Raw genomic sequence first — 17,200 nt, forward strand, 5'->3', positions numbered from 1 at the left:
GCGCTGTGCAGCGACAGTGCCAACCACTGTGCCACCGAGCTATTGTCACACAATGAGTGGTTAGAATCTGGAATGCACTGTCTGAGAATGTGGTGGAGACAGATTCACACAGCGAGTGGTTAGGATCTGGAATGCAGTGTCTGAGAGTGTCACATACAAACACACACAGACACACATACAAACACATGCTCACATACATACAAACATGCTCATACACATACAAATACATGCTCACACACATACAAACATGCTCACACACATACAAATACAGACATAGGCACACATACAAACACACACACATACAAACACATGTTGACACATGTAAATACGCACATAGACACACATACAAACACATGTTCACACAAATACAAACGCACACATAGACACACACACGAATACACACACAGACACACATACAAATATGCACACAGGCACACACATACAAATACACACACAAACGCATGCTCACACACACATACACACACACTCAGAAATATATACAAACACATGCTGACAGATACAAACACACTGACAGACATACAACACATGCATATTCATGCACATACAAACACATATTTACACACACATATTCACACTCTCACAAACACTGACACACATAAACACTTGCACAAACATATGCACATTTACATACACACACACACACACACACGAGGAAGCGCCAGTAGAGAGAGTGCAAAACACTGTACTCTGAGGCTTATCTAATGCCTAATATTTGTTTTGAGAGTGTCTTTCTTTCATATCCGCAATGTGAGAGATGACAAAATGAAAGCAATCCAAATAGCTGCAGCATATTTCTGTATCTTGGAATCTCTCTTTTCCCAGCAGTTCAAGAAAAGATACGCTGAAAATCCATTTGCCTTTTCATTGTCAGCCTGTACAGTGCCTCGGCAATCTTTAATCTCATCTTCCTTCGGTGTTACACAGCCCCAGATACCAGCAAACCTGTTTTGTACAATCATCGGAAAATATTGAGAAGCAGTGCAAGAGAGTGTCCTAAATCCCATTTCTCATTAAAGTGCACTGAAAATGTAACGCAGTGACAGCACCTTTCAAGAAGGCTGCTGCATAATTAATGCAACAATAATTATGTAAAGACTTGCGGACCAGCGTGTTAAAGCTGTGTTTCACTCAACGCGATTAAGGATGAATTTAGTTGCAGCACCTTAATTAGGCCACCAACACATCGTAACGTTTAAGTGTCAAAAAGCCCACAGAAACCCAACAATCAACCTAACAGAGTCCTTTCAGTCAGAGCCTCCGAAACAACAAACTGCCCGCAGAGAGTTATGGCTTTAATATTCAGAGGGAAGTGGTGTGAATGTCTTTCTGCAATGGTCACAGTCAGGCTGAGGGTGTTCGTCAAATCCCATGACATTTATTGTCTTGCAGTAAAAGAGTGTTTATGACACTGTTATAATAACACAACTTCACAACTCGGAAATTGTTCCATACATCTATCTCTTTCTCTCCTTCTGTCCTTCCCTCTCTCTCACTCTCTCTCACTCACTTCCAGAACGCTAAGAATCGTAGAATCCCCACAGTACTGAAAAAGGCCATTCAGCCCATCGAGTCTGCACCAACCACAATCCCAGCCAGGCCCGATTCCTGCAACCTCACACGTTTACCCTGTTACTCCCCAGACACTAAGATCAATTTACTATGGTCAATCAACCTAACCTACGCATCATAGAATCCCTACAGTGTAGAGGGAGGCCATTCGGCCCATCGAGTTTGCATCGACCACAGTCCCATTCAGGCCCGATCCCCGTAATCCCATGTATTTACCCTACTAATCCCCATGACACTAGGGGCAATTTAGCATGGCTAATCGACTTAACTGCATATCTTTGGAGTCTGGGAGGAAGCCGGAGCACCCACAGGAAAACCCATGCAGAACTGGGGAGAAAGTGCATCTCCACACAGCGGAGGCCGGGAGTTGAACCCAGGTCCCTGGAGTTGTGAGACAGTACCGCTAACCGACCTGTCCAGCAGTGAGGCGCTGGTATCTTCAAACCAGTTCCACTGGGTGGCACGTGTCATCCATATGTCTGACATATGAATACATGTTGGTAACACACTGCACCCAGATCAGGTAGAATCATAGAAATCATAGAAACCCTACAGTGCAGAAAGAGGCCATTCGGCCCATTGAGTCTGCACTGACCACAATCCCACCCAGGCCCTACCCCCATATCCCTACACATTTACCCGCTAATCCCTCTAACCTACACATCTCAGGACACTGAGGGGCAATTTTTAGCATTGCCAATTTAACCTAACCCGCACATCTTTGGACTGTGGGAGAAAACCGGAGCACCCGGAGGAAACCCACGCAGACACGAGGAGAACGTGCAAACTCCACACAGACAGTGACCCGAGCCGGGAATCGAACCCAGGTCCCTGAAGCTGTGAAGCAGCAGTGCTAACCACTGTGCTACCGTGCCGCCCAGGTAGGATACGGTTTACATACTTTCCTAAAAGCAAAGGAACACATTGCAATCTTGGCAGTCCCCTGTTGTGGCATCTCTCATGTTGAGCTCTTCCAGTAACAGGTCCGGAGCCAACGTTTTGCAGTTCATTCCAGTGCCAGCAAAGGTTCAGGGCTTTTCCTTTGCTTCAGATGATGTGCTGTTGCTCTGTGCATCGTGTGCACATTAATCTGCTGACTGCGGCCTTTCAACTCCGAGAGTTCCACCAGTTCAAAGGAAGAGTAACCCCTCCCAGACAGGTATCTCATTCCTTTGCTCCCCCGACCCTGCCAATTTCCCTACAATGTTTCACCACACTGATCACGAGGACTTCATAGAACCACAGAATCCCCACAGTGCGGAAGGAGGCTATTTGGCCCATCGAGTCTGCGCCGATTACAATCCCACTCAGGCCCTATCCCAGTAACCCCACAAATTTACCCTGCTAATCCCTCGACACTAAGGGGGCAATTTAGCATGGCCAATCCATCCAATCTGCTCATCTTTGGACTGAAACAGGAAAGCGGAGGAAATCCACACAGACAAGTGCAGAGTCCGCATAGACAGTGACCTGAAGCTGGAATCGAACCCGTGTCCCTCGCACTGTGGGGCAACAGCGCTAACCACAGGGCCACCCTGACACCCTGATGGGGCCTTGATCTTATCTGAAAGATAACACTAAAAAGCCCTTCTGACAAAGTTACAGAATGCACTGAGAAAGGGCATTTCAAGTTCTCGTTCCTTTTATGAAACTGTGCTATTGAGACCCAGGCACAGATTGTCAAATCAAAGGTCTGGAATTTTTCTGGGAGTTGTTCCCACTCTCCCAGTTTTGCCTGCAATCTGGTGTAAGCTCTGAGTAAGTATGTAAGGCAACAGGCGGAGAACCCCCAGACTAAGCCAGATTATAGAGTTCCCACGACTCACTCAAGACAAGTCCTGTAAAGGTAATTTGTAAGTTATATGTGATTGGCCAATATAACAAATTGGTGCCGTGCAGTATTACGAAAAGACTGTTCATATTGCCCGAGAGACTGAAGGGTAGCAGTGAGTGCAAATTATATCGGCGCTCTGTAAATCTGTGTGACCAGCGCAAAAGAGACATGGTTGAGACAAACTGGTGCGTGTATTGGACCAAGGATCCAGTACTACTTGGGAACAAGCCTACTATCACCACATTCCCATCAGGAAAATCTGTCAGAACCAACTAACATACAACAGTACCCCTTCAGCATACAACCAATGGAACAGCCCAAGGAGTGTCACCTACACGCCAGGCATGGGACGTTGTCTTCAGTCTACTCCCAGGAGTGTGGCTGAGTGAGTTAGTTCAACTGCATCAGTCCGAGCTAAACAGAGCCCTTTCAGTGCAGTAACTGACAGTATTGAAATTAACATTAACGGGGAATGATATAACATTCACAACACAAAAAAACAGATGCCTCGTCGGGCTATGAAGGTGTTATTGCACCTCCCACCATACGTCATATCAGCAGATTCTTTCATTCCTAACTCCCTCACTAGTTTATTTCACTTCTCTGTTTCTATGTTTTTCACCAGAACCACTCCACGTGGCAGCAAGTCCCACAGTCTAGCATCATTCTGGGTAAACCAGTCTCTCCTGGGTCCCTTGTCAGATTTATGAGTGACAGTTTCATATTTATAATCTCCTGGGTTTGGTCTCCGTTGCAAGAGAATACACTCTTCCGAATTTCACCCAATCTTAACTTGAAAGGTCCCCATCGGGCCATCTCTTAGCCTCCTCCTTTCTCGAGAGAGGAACCCCAGACTTTCCATTCTATTGTGTTGAGGCTCTCGGATCTGATATCATTCTTCTCCACACCTCAGTGCCCATGGAGCCAACTTACGCACGTTGAAACAATATTGATTTCCGCACCCCCCACTTCCTCCTTGTGTTTGTGTTCTCTCTCTCTTTCCTTTTCTCCTTTCTCTCTGTCTCCCTGTTTCAGTGTTCTCCGAGAGTACAGCGTCCCTCAGAATACAAATAAGGTCACCCCTCATTCTCCTAAGGAACAAAGTCCAAACCTGGCCAACCTCTCCATCTAACTCAGGCCCACTAATCCTGGCAACATCCTCAAAAATCTCCTTTCTGCTCTTTGCAAAACGTTATATTTGGAATTCTCTTCTCTAAATGGCAATGGATGCCGGGAGTCAATTGGAGCTTCCAAGACTGGGGTCAATAACGATTTTTGTTGGAGAAAGGTGTCAAGTGGTACGGAGGCCAATTAGAAGTTGAGCTGCAATGTTCTCACCGAATGAGAGAACAGGCTCCAGGGGCAAAATGGCCTCCTGCTCTGCCTATCGGAATGTCATGCTGCCAAAAATAGCTTAAAAAATCAACACCAACCCATCCCCCACCTCCGTCCCAGCAAAACAAAATGCAACAGCGTTCCCAATGGATAATAGGAATTACCGGGTTGACCTTCATTGTTCCTCGGACTTTCCGGGCTGTGGTGGTCGCCATGGTTGTGGTCGTTGCCATGATGGTGGTGGACATCTCGGCCGGTAAGGTGGTCGCCATTGGTTGATTGACGATGACTGGGGCCACCTCGCCCACCAGCCGCACGGTTCCGTTGACCTTGACGTTGGGGTGGCTCTCCGCTGCCATGTTGAGGACCTTCAAGCCGTTGTAGTAGAGGCCAGACATCTGGCCCTGGAACGGGCGGCTCCTATTCTTTCCCCCAATTGTAATCATAGCCTGGGTATTGAAGATTGTCAGCATGCGGCCTACGGGAGATAAGAGGTATTACCATGTTCATTGGCTTGGCTGTAACCCCAGTGACATGTCTGCTCATACAAACACACATGACACACGCTAGACTTGTCGAAAGAGAGGGCCATGCATTTCCTCTTTCTGGCTGCACTTAGCTTCCTGTCACAAAACGTGTTTGCAGCGTGACATTCAAAACAAGAAAGCTGCCTTCTGAAAAGATAAATGCAATGCAGACAATAAAAAACCCCTTACTCCCAGAGCTTATCACAGCGCACTAATCACTCAAACACATTTTTTTGCCTTTCCCTTAACTGGATTTGAGGTGCTCTCCCATCGGGGACGATGTGAGAACTTCATATGATCGTCGTGAATAAAATCAGGGACAGTCTACTGTGGTCACATGCACAAACGCAGCCTTCCAGCTAATGCTAGGAGGCTACGGTATCTCTGCCCACCATTCTCATGTTGTCGTTAACTCGCCGAGGTGGCACAGTGGTTGGCACCGCTGCCTCACAGCGCCAGGGGCCCGGGTACAATTCCCGGCTTGGCTCACCGTCTGTGTGGAGTTTGTGCGTTCTCCCCGTGTCTGCATGGGTTTTGTCCGGGTGCTCCGGTTTCCTCCCACAGTCCGAAAGACTGGTTGGGGTGCATTGGCCGTGCTAAATTCTCCCTCAGTGTACCCAAAGAGGGGCCGGAGTGTGGCGGCTGGGGGATTTTCACAGTAACTTCACTGCCGGTGTTAAGGTAAACCTGTGTGTATCGCGAATAAATAAACTTTAAGCATAGAAACTAGAATTAGGAGTAGCCCATTTGGCTCTTCCAGCCTGCTCCACCATTCACCTTGGCGATGGCTGATCTTCGAATTCAATATCCTCATTCCTCCCTTAAGCTTATTTTTAACAACTCTGCTGACGTACCTCGCAACGTGACTGCGTTAATTGTTGCTGCGCTATTATCCTCATTAAATTGTCACTGTGGCCGTCAGCACTAACACTATCGTGCGGATTGATCACGCAGTTATACTCTCGCCTGCGCACCGCTTGTGAAGGGGTGTGGCTGCGCGGCAGCGCTCTGCGAGTCTGACTCCTGACTGGGCGCCCTCTCTGATGTGGCTGGTCTGGCCGAGGAAAGCTTAACCGTTTGGCCAGTGGTCCTCCGCACGGGCACGCGCGCTCGCTGCCCAGAGGTTCGGCCGTCCCTCGGCAGTGTGGGACACGCAGCCGGGCAGTATAACTCCAGGCAGAGCAGCGGCACGTTAGATCCTGGAGGAAACCAATGTGAGACAAGGCTACCTGTGGGATAACCAGATCCTCAAGGAAGGTCTCAATGGAATATTGACATGGAAACACTCAATAGGTTGAAAACAAATGCTGTCCACTGAAAGCATAGGCATTTAATTCTCCTTACACATTGTTAGATCTAAGAGTGTGTCATAAATTCTAATTATAAAACTACAATAATGCTCTAATCTTTAGGGAACTAATCAAAAGCCTATTTAAAATGCTCTATTTTACATCCTATATGTTGTCATGAATCACAACTTTACATTTAAATCTCTTATACCTGTGGAAAGCCAATTCAAATCAATTTAAAGTTTAATTTTTTGAAGGAATTCCGTAGATTCCTACAGGTGCAGAAGAGGCCATTTGGCCCATTGAGTCTGCGCCGGCCACAATTCCACCCAGGTCCTATTCCCGTACATTTACCCTGGCTAGTCTCCCTGAGACTAGGGTCAACTTAGCATGGCCAATCAACCGAACTCACACATCTTTCAAATGTGGGAGGAAACCGGAGCACCTGGAGGAAACCCACACAGACACGGGGAGAATGCGCAGACTCCACACAGACAGTGACAAGAAGCTGGAATTGAACCCGGGTCCCTAGAGCTGTGAAGCAGCAGCGCTAACCACTGTGCCACCAAAAATCCTTGTAATGTTGTGCTGGGACAAAGCTATACTCCGGGCCTGATTTTACCATTTTCATTCTAAATGCTGAATCTGGGCGTAATTCAGATCCGGCTTGGGGAATCTGCTTTCAGGCGCCTCTATACACACTCACAGCCTGAAAAAAATCGCAGGTCCCATTCACGCTGTGATGGGGCTTAGCGCGGCCGAAACGATCGGAGCTCTGAACGGCGTGTGCGCAGTTAGAAAAAAAAACTTGACAAAGCACGCCCGTGTCAGATCGCTCCCGGGCCACTTGCTGGAGCGATGGTCCCCACAGACATCACTCTCCCTCTTATCCACCCACACCCCTCCTCCACCGCCACCCAGACCGATCACAACCCCCGCCCCCATCCCCCCCCAATCAACGATCGCCCCCCAAAGTGGCAGTGGACTCCTCCGATTCCCACCCCGCCTCCGACCAGCAATCCATCTGCCCAACCGTACCCTCCCCGCGCCCCCCACCAGTGAGCGATCGGGCCTCCCCCCCCCCCCCACCAACCAGAGATACCTGCCCCCACCCCACCCTGCCACCAGGGAACGATCTGGCCTCACTCCCCCCACCCCAGAGAATGGTCTGGCCTCACTCAACACCCACCGCCCCCCCCCATTCAGGGAACGATCTGGCCTCACTCCCCCCACCCCAGAGAATGGTCTGGCCTCACTCAACACCCACCACCCCCCCATTCAGGAACGATCTGGCCTCACCCCCCCCACCCCAGAGAATGGTGTAGCCTCACTCAACACCCACCCCCCATTCAGAGAATGGTCTAGCCTCACTCAACACCCACCCCCCATTCAGAGAATGGTCTAGCCTCACTCAACACCCACCCCCCATTCAGGGAATGATCTGGCCTCACATCCCCCACGCCCCCCCCCAACCCTGCCTCGAGGAACATCTGACCTGCCTCCTCCCCCCCCCCTCTCTACCAGACAAAGATCAGCCCTCCCCACTCCCTACCCCCACCACCAGACAGAGATCGGCCCTCCCACGCCCGCCACCAGACAACGAGCAGCCCTCCCCCCACCCCCGATCACTAGACAACGATCGGGCCTCCCTATCCCCACCCCCCACCCCCCCCCTCCCACCCCTCCGTTCCACACCCGAGATACGTCTGACCCGCCTCCTCCTCCTCCTCCTCCCCCACCCCCAACCAGACAACCAAATGGCCTCCCTCCTCCCTCCCACGCCACTGATCTGGGTCAGGGGGGCTGTTGGAAGCTCCGAACTCGCCTCTCCAGCAGCTGGGGGGCCCCATTCAGACTTCTATTTCGGAGGTCCATTTATCCATTTCGGGCGCGGAACGGATCACCGCCATTCCCTGGTGCCGGGAAAGCGGCCAACTGCGCGGACGCGGATTGCGTTAGTGGCCTCCCACCCGACTTTACCACCTTTTTTTGCACCCGCGACGGTAAAATCAGGCCCTACGTCTTGCCTTGCGTCTGCAGCACTCGCCGTCACCCGTGTTTCACGGCACTACCCATTCGCGGAGCGTGCCGGATGACAACCGTTTCACCGAATCTACCGCCCCCTCCTGCCCACCGCTCCCATCCGGGGGCTTGGCTCCGTGAGCATCCGGATCAGAGGATGTGGGTTCGTGCCCCCACTCCCTCCCGGGACCTGGGCGCACACTTCCAGAACAGCCGGACCCTGGGAGGTGCTGCCCTAGAGGCCAAACCGAGGCCTGGTCTCGGGGCCGCTGAAGAAATGTGAAACGGGGCCACAGTGGAGTGTCTCCTCATTCCAATTATAATTAATTAGTCGGATAATTGCTGAAGATCAAAGGAAGAGAAAAAGGCAACAAAGGCCAAATGCTGTGGATGCTGGAATCTGAAACCAAAATGCTGGAAAATCTCAGCAGTTTTGACAGCATTAGGATAAGAGGCATGGATAAAGTAGGTGTGGAGCGGATGCTTTCTCTTGTGGGGCATTCCAGGACGAGAGGTCACAGTCTTAGGATAAGGGATAGCAAAATTAAAACAGAGTTGAGGGGGAACTGCTTCTCTCAAAGGGTTTTGAATCTGTGGAACTCACTATCCCAAAGTGCAGCGGATGCTGGGATAGTGAGGAAGGAGGAGTTAGACAGATTTTCAATCGGTAATGGGTTGGAGGGCTATGGGGAGAAGGCAGGAAAATGGGGATGAGGAGCACATCAGCCACGATCGAATGGCGGAGCAGAATCGATGGGCCGGATGGTCTAATTTTGCTCCTATAATCTTACGAATTTACGAACTTGTAAACATCTGTGGGGAGAGAACAGAGCCAAAGTTTTGAATCTGGATGACTCTTGGAGGGATCATCCAGACTCGAAACGTCGGCTCCGTTCTGCCAGATGTTGTCAGACCCGCTGAGATTTTCCAGCATTTTCTGAAGAGAAAAAAGACAGTTTGATGGATGGTCAAGATTCATCCAGTTGGTTAACCAGGAGCCTACTCGCTTTCCAATTGGCCGTAGGAAGGTGGGAGAGGGGGATGGCAGTGGTGGGGGGGGGGGTGGGAGGGGATGGGCAGGTGGAAGGGGGAGTGGCAGTGGTGGGGGTGGGGGGAGGAGATGGGCAGGTGGAAGGGGGGGTGGCAGTGGTGGGGGGGGTGGGAGGGGATGGGCAGGTGGAGGGGGGTGGCAGTGGTGGGGGTGGGGGGAGGAGATGGGCAGGTGGAAGGGGGGGTGGCAGTGGTGGGGGGGGTGGGAGGGGATGGGCAGGTGGAAGGGGGAGTGGCAGTGGCGGGTGGGGAGGAGATGGGCAGGTGGAAGGGGGGGTGGCAGTGGTGGGGGGGAGGGGATGGGCAGGTGGGGGGGGGGGTGGCAGTGGCGGGGGTGGGGGGGGAGGAGATGGGCAGGTGGAAGGGGGGGTGGCAGTGGTGGGGGGGGTGGGAGGGGATGGGCAGGTGGAAGGGGGGGGTGGCAGTGGTGGGGGTGGGGGGAGGGGATGGGCAGGTGGAAGGGGGGGTGGCAGTGGTGGGGGTGGGGGGAGGAGATGGGCAGGTGGAAGGGGGGGTGGCAGTGGTGGGGGTGGGGGGGAGGAGATGGGCAGGTGGAGGGGGGGTGGCAGTGGTGGGGGTGGGGGGAGGAGATGGGCAGGTGGAAGGGGGGGGGTGGCAGTGGTGGGGGTGGGGGGAGGAGATGGGCAGGTGGAAGGGGGGGGTGGCAGTGGTGGGTGGGGGGGAGGAGATGGGCAGGTGGAAGGGGGGGTGGCAGTGGCGGGTGGGGGGGGAGGAGATGGGCAGGTGGAAGGGGGTTTGAGCTGCGAGGTGGGGATGGGGCAAAGTGAGGTGTGTGGGCATGACGTGGGCCAACGGCGAGAAAGTTTGAGGTGGGAGACCTTGGGAGTGAAAATTCCAGGGACGGACGCACGGAAACCAGGAGCAGGTGGGGGCCATTCAGCCCTCGGAGCCAGCAAGCCCGCCCTCCAACCTCAACCTTGGGCAGAGGCTGAGCGGTCCAGTGTAGGAAAGTGGGCGGGGGGGGGGGGCACCTTTACACGGCATCTCACTCTCGGCCATCAATGAACAAACTGAGCAGCCGGTGGGCTCTTGCTATGCGTAAAATTGGCCACCTCCATACCAACCAACCATCGCCGTTCGCCATGCACACAAAGCAGCTTGTAAACGCAAGTGCTATCTTGCTCTGCAGCGTAACTTCAAGACACAGGTTTAAGGAGCTTGTGAACATCAAAAACAGCATGAAGATCATAACCGTGCATGCATCCATTTCAATATTAAGTCCGAGTCACATTAACTTTGAGCTTACAATGAATGCTAAAGGGACTTTAACGATTAGGAGATTGGCTGAAAGGTGATATTAAGTAACACTTCATTTAGGTTAATTTGAGGTTTCTTATAAAACATTAAATTCTTCAATTGGATGTAAAGTGTCCACTTTAAAAGCAAGCTTATTTTCTACACATTTACCCAGTGAATTATCATGTATTATGCAAGTTACAATTCACCTTTTTAAGAATTCATGCATCATTTATTACGAAGCCAAAGGCTTTGACAGTCCCTTTAACTACAGTTTAATAATGATGAATTATAAAGTGATTTATCGATATAAAATGAAGTGAAGTTACACTACACAAGTTATAAATTACATTAAGCCAAGAGCTTCGCTCCATATACAAGATTATTTTTAAGTTACTGTTTTTTTTTAACAAAGAAGACTTTAATGCAAGCTTTAGATGTTTTTTTTTTATTAAAAAAGAATGAACAAGACAGAAAGCATTAACGTTAAAGTTTTTAATGGAGTTTACCTTTCTCTTGTAGCCACTCATCAAATACTATTCCTCTGAATTTTTTGGGGATTTTCGTTTTAGCAATCGCCAGGCGTTCATTATCAATGTTTCCTTTAAAGTTTAAAGAGACAGCTTAAGAAAAATCTGGAAGGTTAGTTGTGAACATCTTACATTTTAACGTCAGTGTTTTTTTTGTTGTTGTTGTTGTGGTTGAGATTTATCATGTGTCATATCATTGCACCGAGTTACCACACTTTTTAACTAACTCTGCACACCCTCCGCATTAACAGAATGTCAAAGTCTGCGGCAACACACAAATGCCACTGTTATTTTCCTCCGTCCCCTGGAGGCAACCCTTCAGTGTTTTGCTTAATGTAGGGAGGACATTGAGGGGGGCGGCGCAGTGGTGAGCACTGTGACCACACAGCGCCAGGGATCCGCGATCGATTCCGCCCTTGTGTCACTGTGTGTGTGGCGTTCTCCCCACGTCTGCGTGGGTTTCCTCCGGGGGGTTGCTCCGGTTTCCTCCCACATTGCAAAGATGTGCCGGTTAGGTTGGATTGGCCATGCTAAATTGCCCCTTAGTGTCAAAGGGACGAGCCGGGTAAATAAGTGGGGTCATGGGGATAGGGCCTGGGTGGGACTGTGGTTGGTCCAGACTCAATGGGCCGAATGGTCTCCTTCTGCACTGTAGGGATTCTATGGACATCCGTGTTGCCCTGAAATTGTGGATTAACTGCTCTGCAAATTCTGATTCCCTTGGCTCGGAATGGTAGCACAGGGGGAAGGTCTTGGGGTAAGTGAGCCCGGAAAATCCTATCCCAGGAGGGCATGGGTTTGAGGTGAGAGGGGAGAGATACAAAAGGGTCCAGAGGGGCAGTGTAGAGGTAGGTACAAGTATGTCTTTTAGAAGCATTTAGACAGTCACATGGGTAAAATGGGTATAGAGGGATATGGGCCAAATGTGGGCAATTGGGAGTAGCATAGTGGTTAAAAAAAGGGTGGCCTGAACAAGTTGGGTCAAAGGGCCTGTTTCTATGCTGTGTGTGTGTCATATGTGTATATGTATATGTATAAAAAGGCATGTGTGAGTGTCTAAGTGTGTACACGTGTGTAAGTGTGAATATGTGTGCAGCATATATATGCATCATGTTTGTGCATGTGTGGTATATATGTGTTTGTGCATGTGTGGAGAGGGATGGGTGTGGTGTGTGTGCGTTTGTGTGTGTGTATGTGTATGTGTGTATGCGCATGTGTGTGTATTTGCATGTGTATGTGTGAGCTTATGTGTGTGTGTTTGTGCGTATGTGCGCGTGTGTGTGTATGTGAGTGTGTGTGCTGTGTGTGTGTGTATGTGAGTGTGTGTGCTGTGTGTGTGTGTGTGTATGTGGGTGTGAGTGAGTGTGTGTTGTGTGTGTGTATGTGTGACTGTGTGTGTCCATGTGTATATGTGTGTGTGTGTGCGTGGGTGTATGTATGTGTGCATGTGTGTTTGTGTATGTGTATGTATGCATGTGTGTGTTGTGTATGAATGTGTGTTGTGTGTGTGTGTGTGTGCGGGTTATGTGAGATCTTTTTCCCACATCTATTTTATCTTAGATCTGAAATTCAGTTTGCCAAGATTACCCTGGAGTCTCCAAGAATTGAAAATTAATCTCTATAAATATATAAATGCAAGTCTTTCATCTTCTTTTCCTGAACAATGCTGTAAGCAAACTCAGGAATGAGATCACTGGCTCGGTAAACAATAGATTGTGTCTTTTTTAAAACTCCATCCGCCGTGAAAACATTGGACACAACTCACAGCCACGGTGAATTCAATTGGTTAACAAAGATTCCGTTGCCTTCTTGATTGGCCACGACAAGGCAGTGACGTTGGTCTTTGGCCAATGGTGGGAGTGTGAGGGTTGGGCAGATTGAGGTGAGAGGTCAAGTGACCAAAGCTGCAGGAAACAACACCCCACCCCCACCACCAACACCCAACCTGACCCCCCCCCCCGAACCCCCAGCAACCCTGCGCGTGACGCTGGCTGACAGGAATTCATTTATTTTCTTTCACAGCCAGCGAGTCTGTAGTGCAAAAGGGAAAGGTTGTGAGAATTCAGAGAATGATGTCCACCTTTACTTTTCCTTCTCAATCTGCCCCCCCTCCGCACTTCAGATATTTCCTTCAGCAATCCCCGCCCCCCGCTCTACTGACTCCCCCACCACACACGCACCCTTGGCTTCCCCCCATTCTTTATGATTATGGGGGAACGGGGAGAGTTTGGAGACCAAAATGTTCCTACTTTCAGCCGACATTTTATCGAGGGAAACCCTGGATGATGTCTCCTCCCACCTCCCCCCCACCCCCGGGGACCAAGGTCCGGGTGTCACGCAACGGAGGTCGACGGAGGAAGGGCATGGGACCAGAGACACTCCCTCTCCCCCACCCCTTCGTCCCACCGGCCTGGCATCCTCGAGCGAGACCCGAGGCTCGCTTTTTGCTTCCCTATCGGAAAATAACAGTGGAATGCGGTGGTCGCCTACGACGTATTATATCATTTAAATAACTTTTAAAAGACAAATTAAATTGGAATGAGATTTCTGGTGAGGCAATTGCAGAGCGAATCAACACTGTTCCTGCTTCATGAGACCTTGAGAAAGAGAGACTGTCATTTTAAAATGCATCGTCATGACCAGGCAAAGCTTTTCCCAGGGTATATAAAGAACCATTTATTTTATCTTTTAATCATTTTAATGGGCTAAGCATGCATAGTCATTCCATTTCATTTCTCCTTGCAAATTACACTTTGAAAAAAAATATCAGTCACGTCGGAGACAGACATTGGGGTCCTGATGGATACCGTGCTCAGTCAATGAAGACCATCGATCCAAAATCAAGCCAAACCTGTTGCGACACCATGTCCACATTTTTTGATATCTCCAACAAAAGGCATTACTTCTTCAGAAAGAAATTTATACCACGGTTGACTGTCATCCTAAGGTAGATTTTTGAAAGTCTTTCTGGGAAAAAAAAGGTGTTGGTTACCGGCCCAGTGCTGTGTGGGTTCTGGGAAACGCCCGGTTGTCGTGGTAACGTAAGGCGGCAGTGACTGGAGTGATGCTCCTGGCGAAGGGTGGGGGGGTTCATGATTTTGGTAGGGGGGGGGTAGATTGGGAACTGGCAAAGATTATCCCAGAGGAATTTTTGCATCTGGAATTAGAAGAGTCCAGGTCTTAGAAACATAAGATCGTATCGCACCAGCGTTACTGAGTCACTAGGCCAAAGGCCTAGTCTGTATGGCGCGCAAGGAACAATACTCTTCACTCTATACTAATACATGTGACAATAATAAATCAAATCCAATCAAAGAACCATGGTATAAATTTTAAGAGGCACTGTTTTGACAAATACTTCCATTGAATTCCGTAAAGCTTGCAGTATTTTCATTAGTGATTCAGCAAATTAGACAACCCCTCATGTGTTATTTTAGCTGTTTTAATCAAACTTGAAACTAAATGGCAACCTAGGCACTGACAAATGTTGCTGCTCCTTCTTCATCGGGTATAATACAATTACAGAATCCCTACAGCGCAGAAGGAGGCCAGTCGGCCCATCTAGTCTGCACCGTCAACAATCCTACCCAGGCCCTATCCCCATAACCCCACGCACTTACAAAGGGTAATCCAGACTCGAAATGTTGGCTCTATTCTCTCCCCACGGATGCTGCCAGACCTGCTGAGATTTTCCAGCATTTTCTGTTTTTGTTACCCCACATATTTATCCTGCTAATCCTCCGGGGTAATTTTTTCATGGCCTATCTGCTTAATCTACAAATCTTTGGGATGTAGGAGGGAACCAGAGCACTTGGAGGAAACCCACGCAGACACGGGGACAACGTGCAAACTCCACACAGATAGTGACCTAGGTTCCTAAGATTATGGAGTGTTTTTATTCCCTTTGCCTTTCTCCATGGGGGCGGCACGGTGGCACAGTGGTTGGCACTGCTACCTCACAGCGCCGAGGACCCGGGTTCGATTCCCGGCTTGGGTCACTGTCTGTGCGGACTCTGTACATTCTCCCTGTGTCTGCGTGGGTTTCATCCAGGTGCTCCGGTTCCCCCCTACAATCTGAAAGACATACTGGTTAGGTGCATTGGCCGTGCTAAAATCTCCCTCTGTGTACCCGAACAGGTCATGATGTGGGTATGCCGGCGTTGGACTGGCGTAAACACAGTAAAAAGTCTGACAACACCAGGTTTTAGTCCAACCTATTTATTTGATAATATACTTTATTTGATAATATATTTATTTGATAATATATTCGTCGAAGGGGCTAACCCCGAAAGCTTGTGAGTATATTATCAAATAAATAGGTTGGACTAAAACCTGGTGTTGTCAGACTTTTTACTGTGTACCCGAACAGGCACCAGAGTGTGGCATCTAGTGGATTTTCATGGTAACTTCTTTGCAGTGTTAATGTAAACCTACTTGTGACACTAATAAATAAACTTTCTCTCTCAATGTCCAGCCTCTGACACCGATAAACACTATCCTCTCACTCTTTTTCTGTTGACTCATTTCCTCCTTCCTCTTACTCTTTATGACGTTGAATAGTACTATTCGACCTCTGAGTCTTGATCTTACAAAAAGGCAAAAGTAAAGTTTCCATTTGATGAAGGCTAGGCTGACCTGAACCACCATCTGACCCTCATAGAATGCCCTACAGTGCAGAAGGAGGCCATTCAGTCCATCGAGTCTGTACCGACAATAATCCCACTCAGGCCCTATCCCCACACATTTACCTCACTAATCCTTCTAACCTACACATCCCAGGACACAAAGGGGCAGTTTAACTTGGCAAATCTACCAATCCTGCAGATCTTTGGACTGTGGGAGGAAACCAGAGCACCTAGAGGAAACCCATGCAGACATGGGGAGAACATACAAACTCGACATATACAGGGCGGCACCTTAGCACAGTGGGCTAGCACTGCTGCTTCACAGCTCCAGGTACCTGGGTTCTATTCCCAGCTTGGGTCACTGTCTGTGTGTAGTTTGCACATTCTCCCCGTATCTGTGTGGGTTTCCTCCAGGTGCTCCGGTTTCCTCCTGCAGTCTGAAGGACGTGCTGGTTAGGGTGCATTGACCCGACCAGGCGCTAGAATCTAGCGACTAGGGAATTTCACAGTAACTTCATTGCAGTGCTAGTCTAAGCCTTACTTGTGACTAATAAATAAATTTACTTTACCCAAGCCAGGAATCGAACCTGGGCCCCTGTGAGGCAGCAGTGCGAACCACTGTGCCACCCTGTTTGAACGGTGGGGCATAAAGGAGTATTTCGTTTGGAGAGGACAACTTACAGAGGATCCACATCCCACCTCAGCGTAGTGTCTGCACCCAGAATGCCACCAATCCCAGGTAAAAGTGCAGTCCTCAGCTCAAGTCCAAACTCCTCCCGTCCTGCTAATGGCAACTCAAGATTGCAAGCCCGAAATGCCCGGAAACTGAACCATTCAATTGAGTGTAAGAACATAAGAAATAGGAGCAGGAGTAGGCCATCTAGCCCCTCGAGCCTGCCCCGCCATTCAATAAGATCATGGCCGATCTGTCGTGGCTCAGTTCCACATTCCCGCCCTCTCCCCATAACCCTTAATCCCCTCTCTTATCAAAAACCCATCAACCCGCGTCTTAAAAATATTTAGCGAGGCAGCCTCCACCACTTCAACGGGCAGAGAATTCCAGAGATTCACCACCCTTTGAGTGAAGAAGTTCCTCCTCAACTCCGTTCTAAACCGTCCCCCCTTTATCTTGAGGCTGTGC

General features: G+C 49.5%; 1 protein-coding gene across 30 annotated transcripts in view; it reads right to left on the bottom strand.

The window, feature by feature from the left end:
* nrxn3a (neurexin 3a) overlaps positions 1-17,200 on the bottom strand; it is a 1,599,218-nt gene that overhangs the window by 140,900 nt on the left and 1,441,118 nt on the right. For 18 of the 30 annotated variants that reach the window (XR_013888541.1, XR_013888540.1, XM_080202236.1 and 15 more), the window contains 2 exons: positions 11,414-11,506; positions 4,924-5,237 (listed from right to left, as the gene is read on the bottom strand). Coding sequence is in view for 28 of the 30 variants with exons in the window: in XM_080202236.1 (XP_080058362.1) it covers positions 4,924-5,237; positions 11,414-11,506 (407 nt within the window). In the remaining 2 variants the exon portion in view is untranslated. The remainder of the gene's footprint in view (positions 1-4,923; positions 5,238-11,413; positions 11,507-17,200) is intronic. The other 12 variants (XM_080202257.1, XM_080202243.1, XM_080202242.1 and 9 more) reach the window with 2 other exon arrangements.

This window comes from Carcharhinus amblyrhynchos, chromosome 14 (assembly GCF_965287045.1).
Source record: "Carcharhinus amblyrhynchos chromosome 14, sCarAmb.v2.hapA, whole genome shotgun sequence".
Taxonomy (NCBI): domain Eukaryota; kingdom Metazoa; phylum Chordata; class Chondrichthyes; order Carcharhiniformes; family Carcharhinidae; genus Carcharhinus; species Carcharhinus amblyrhynchos.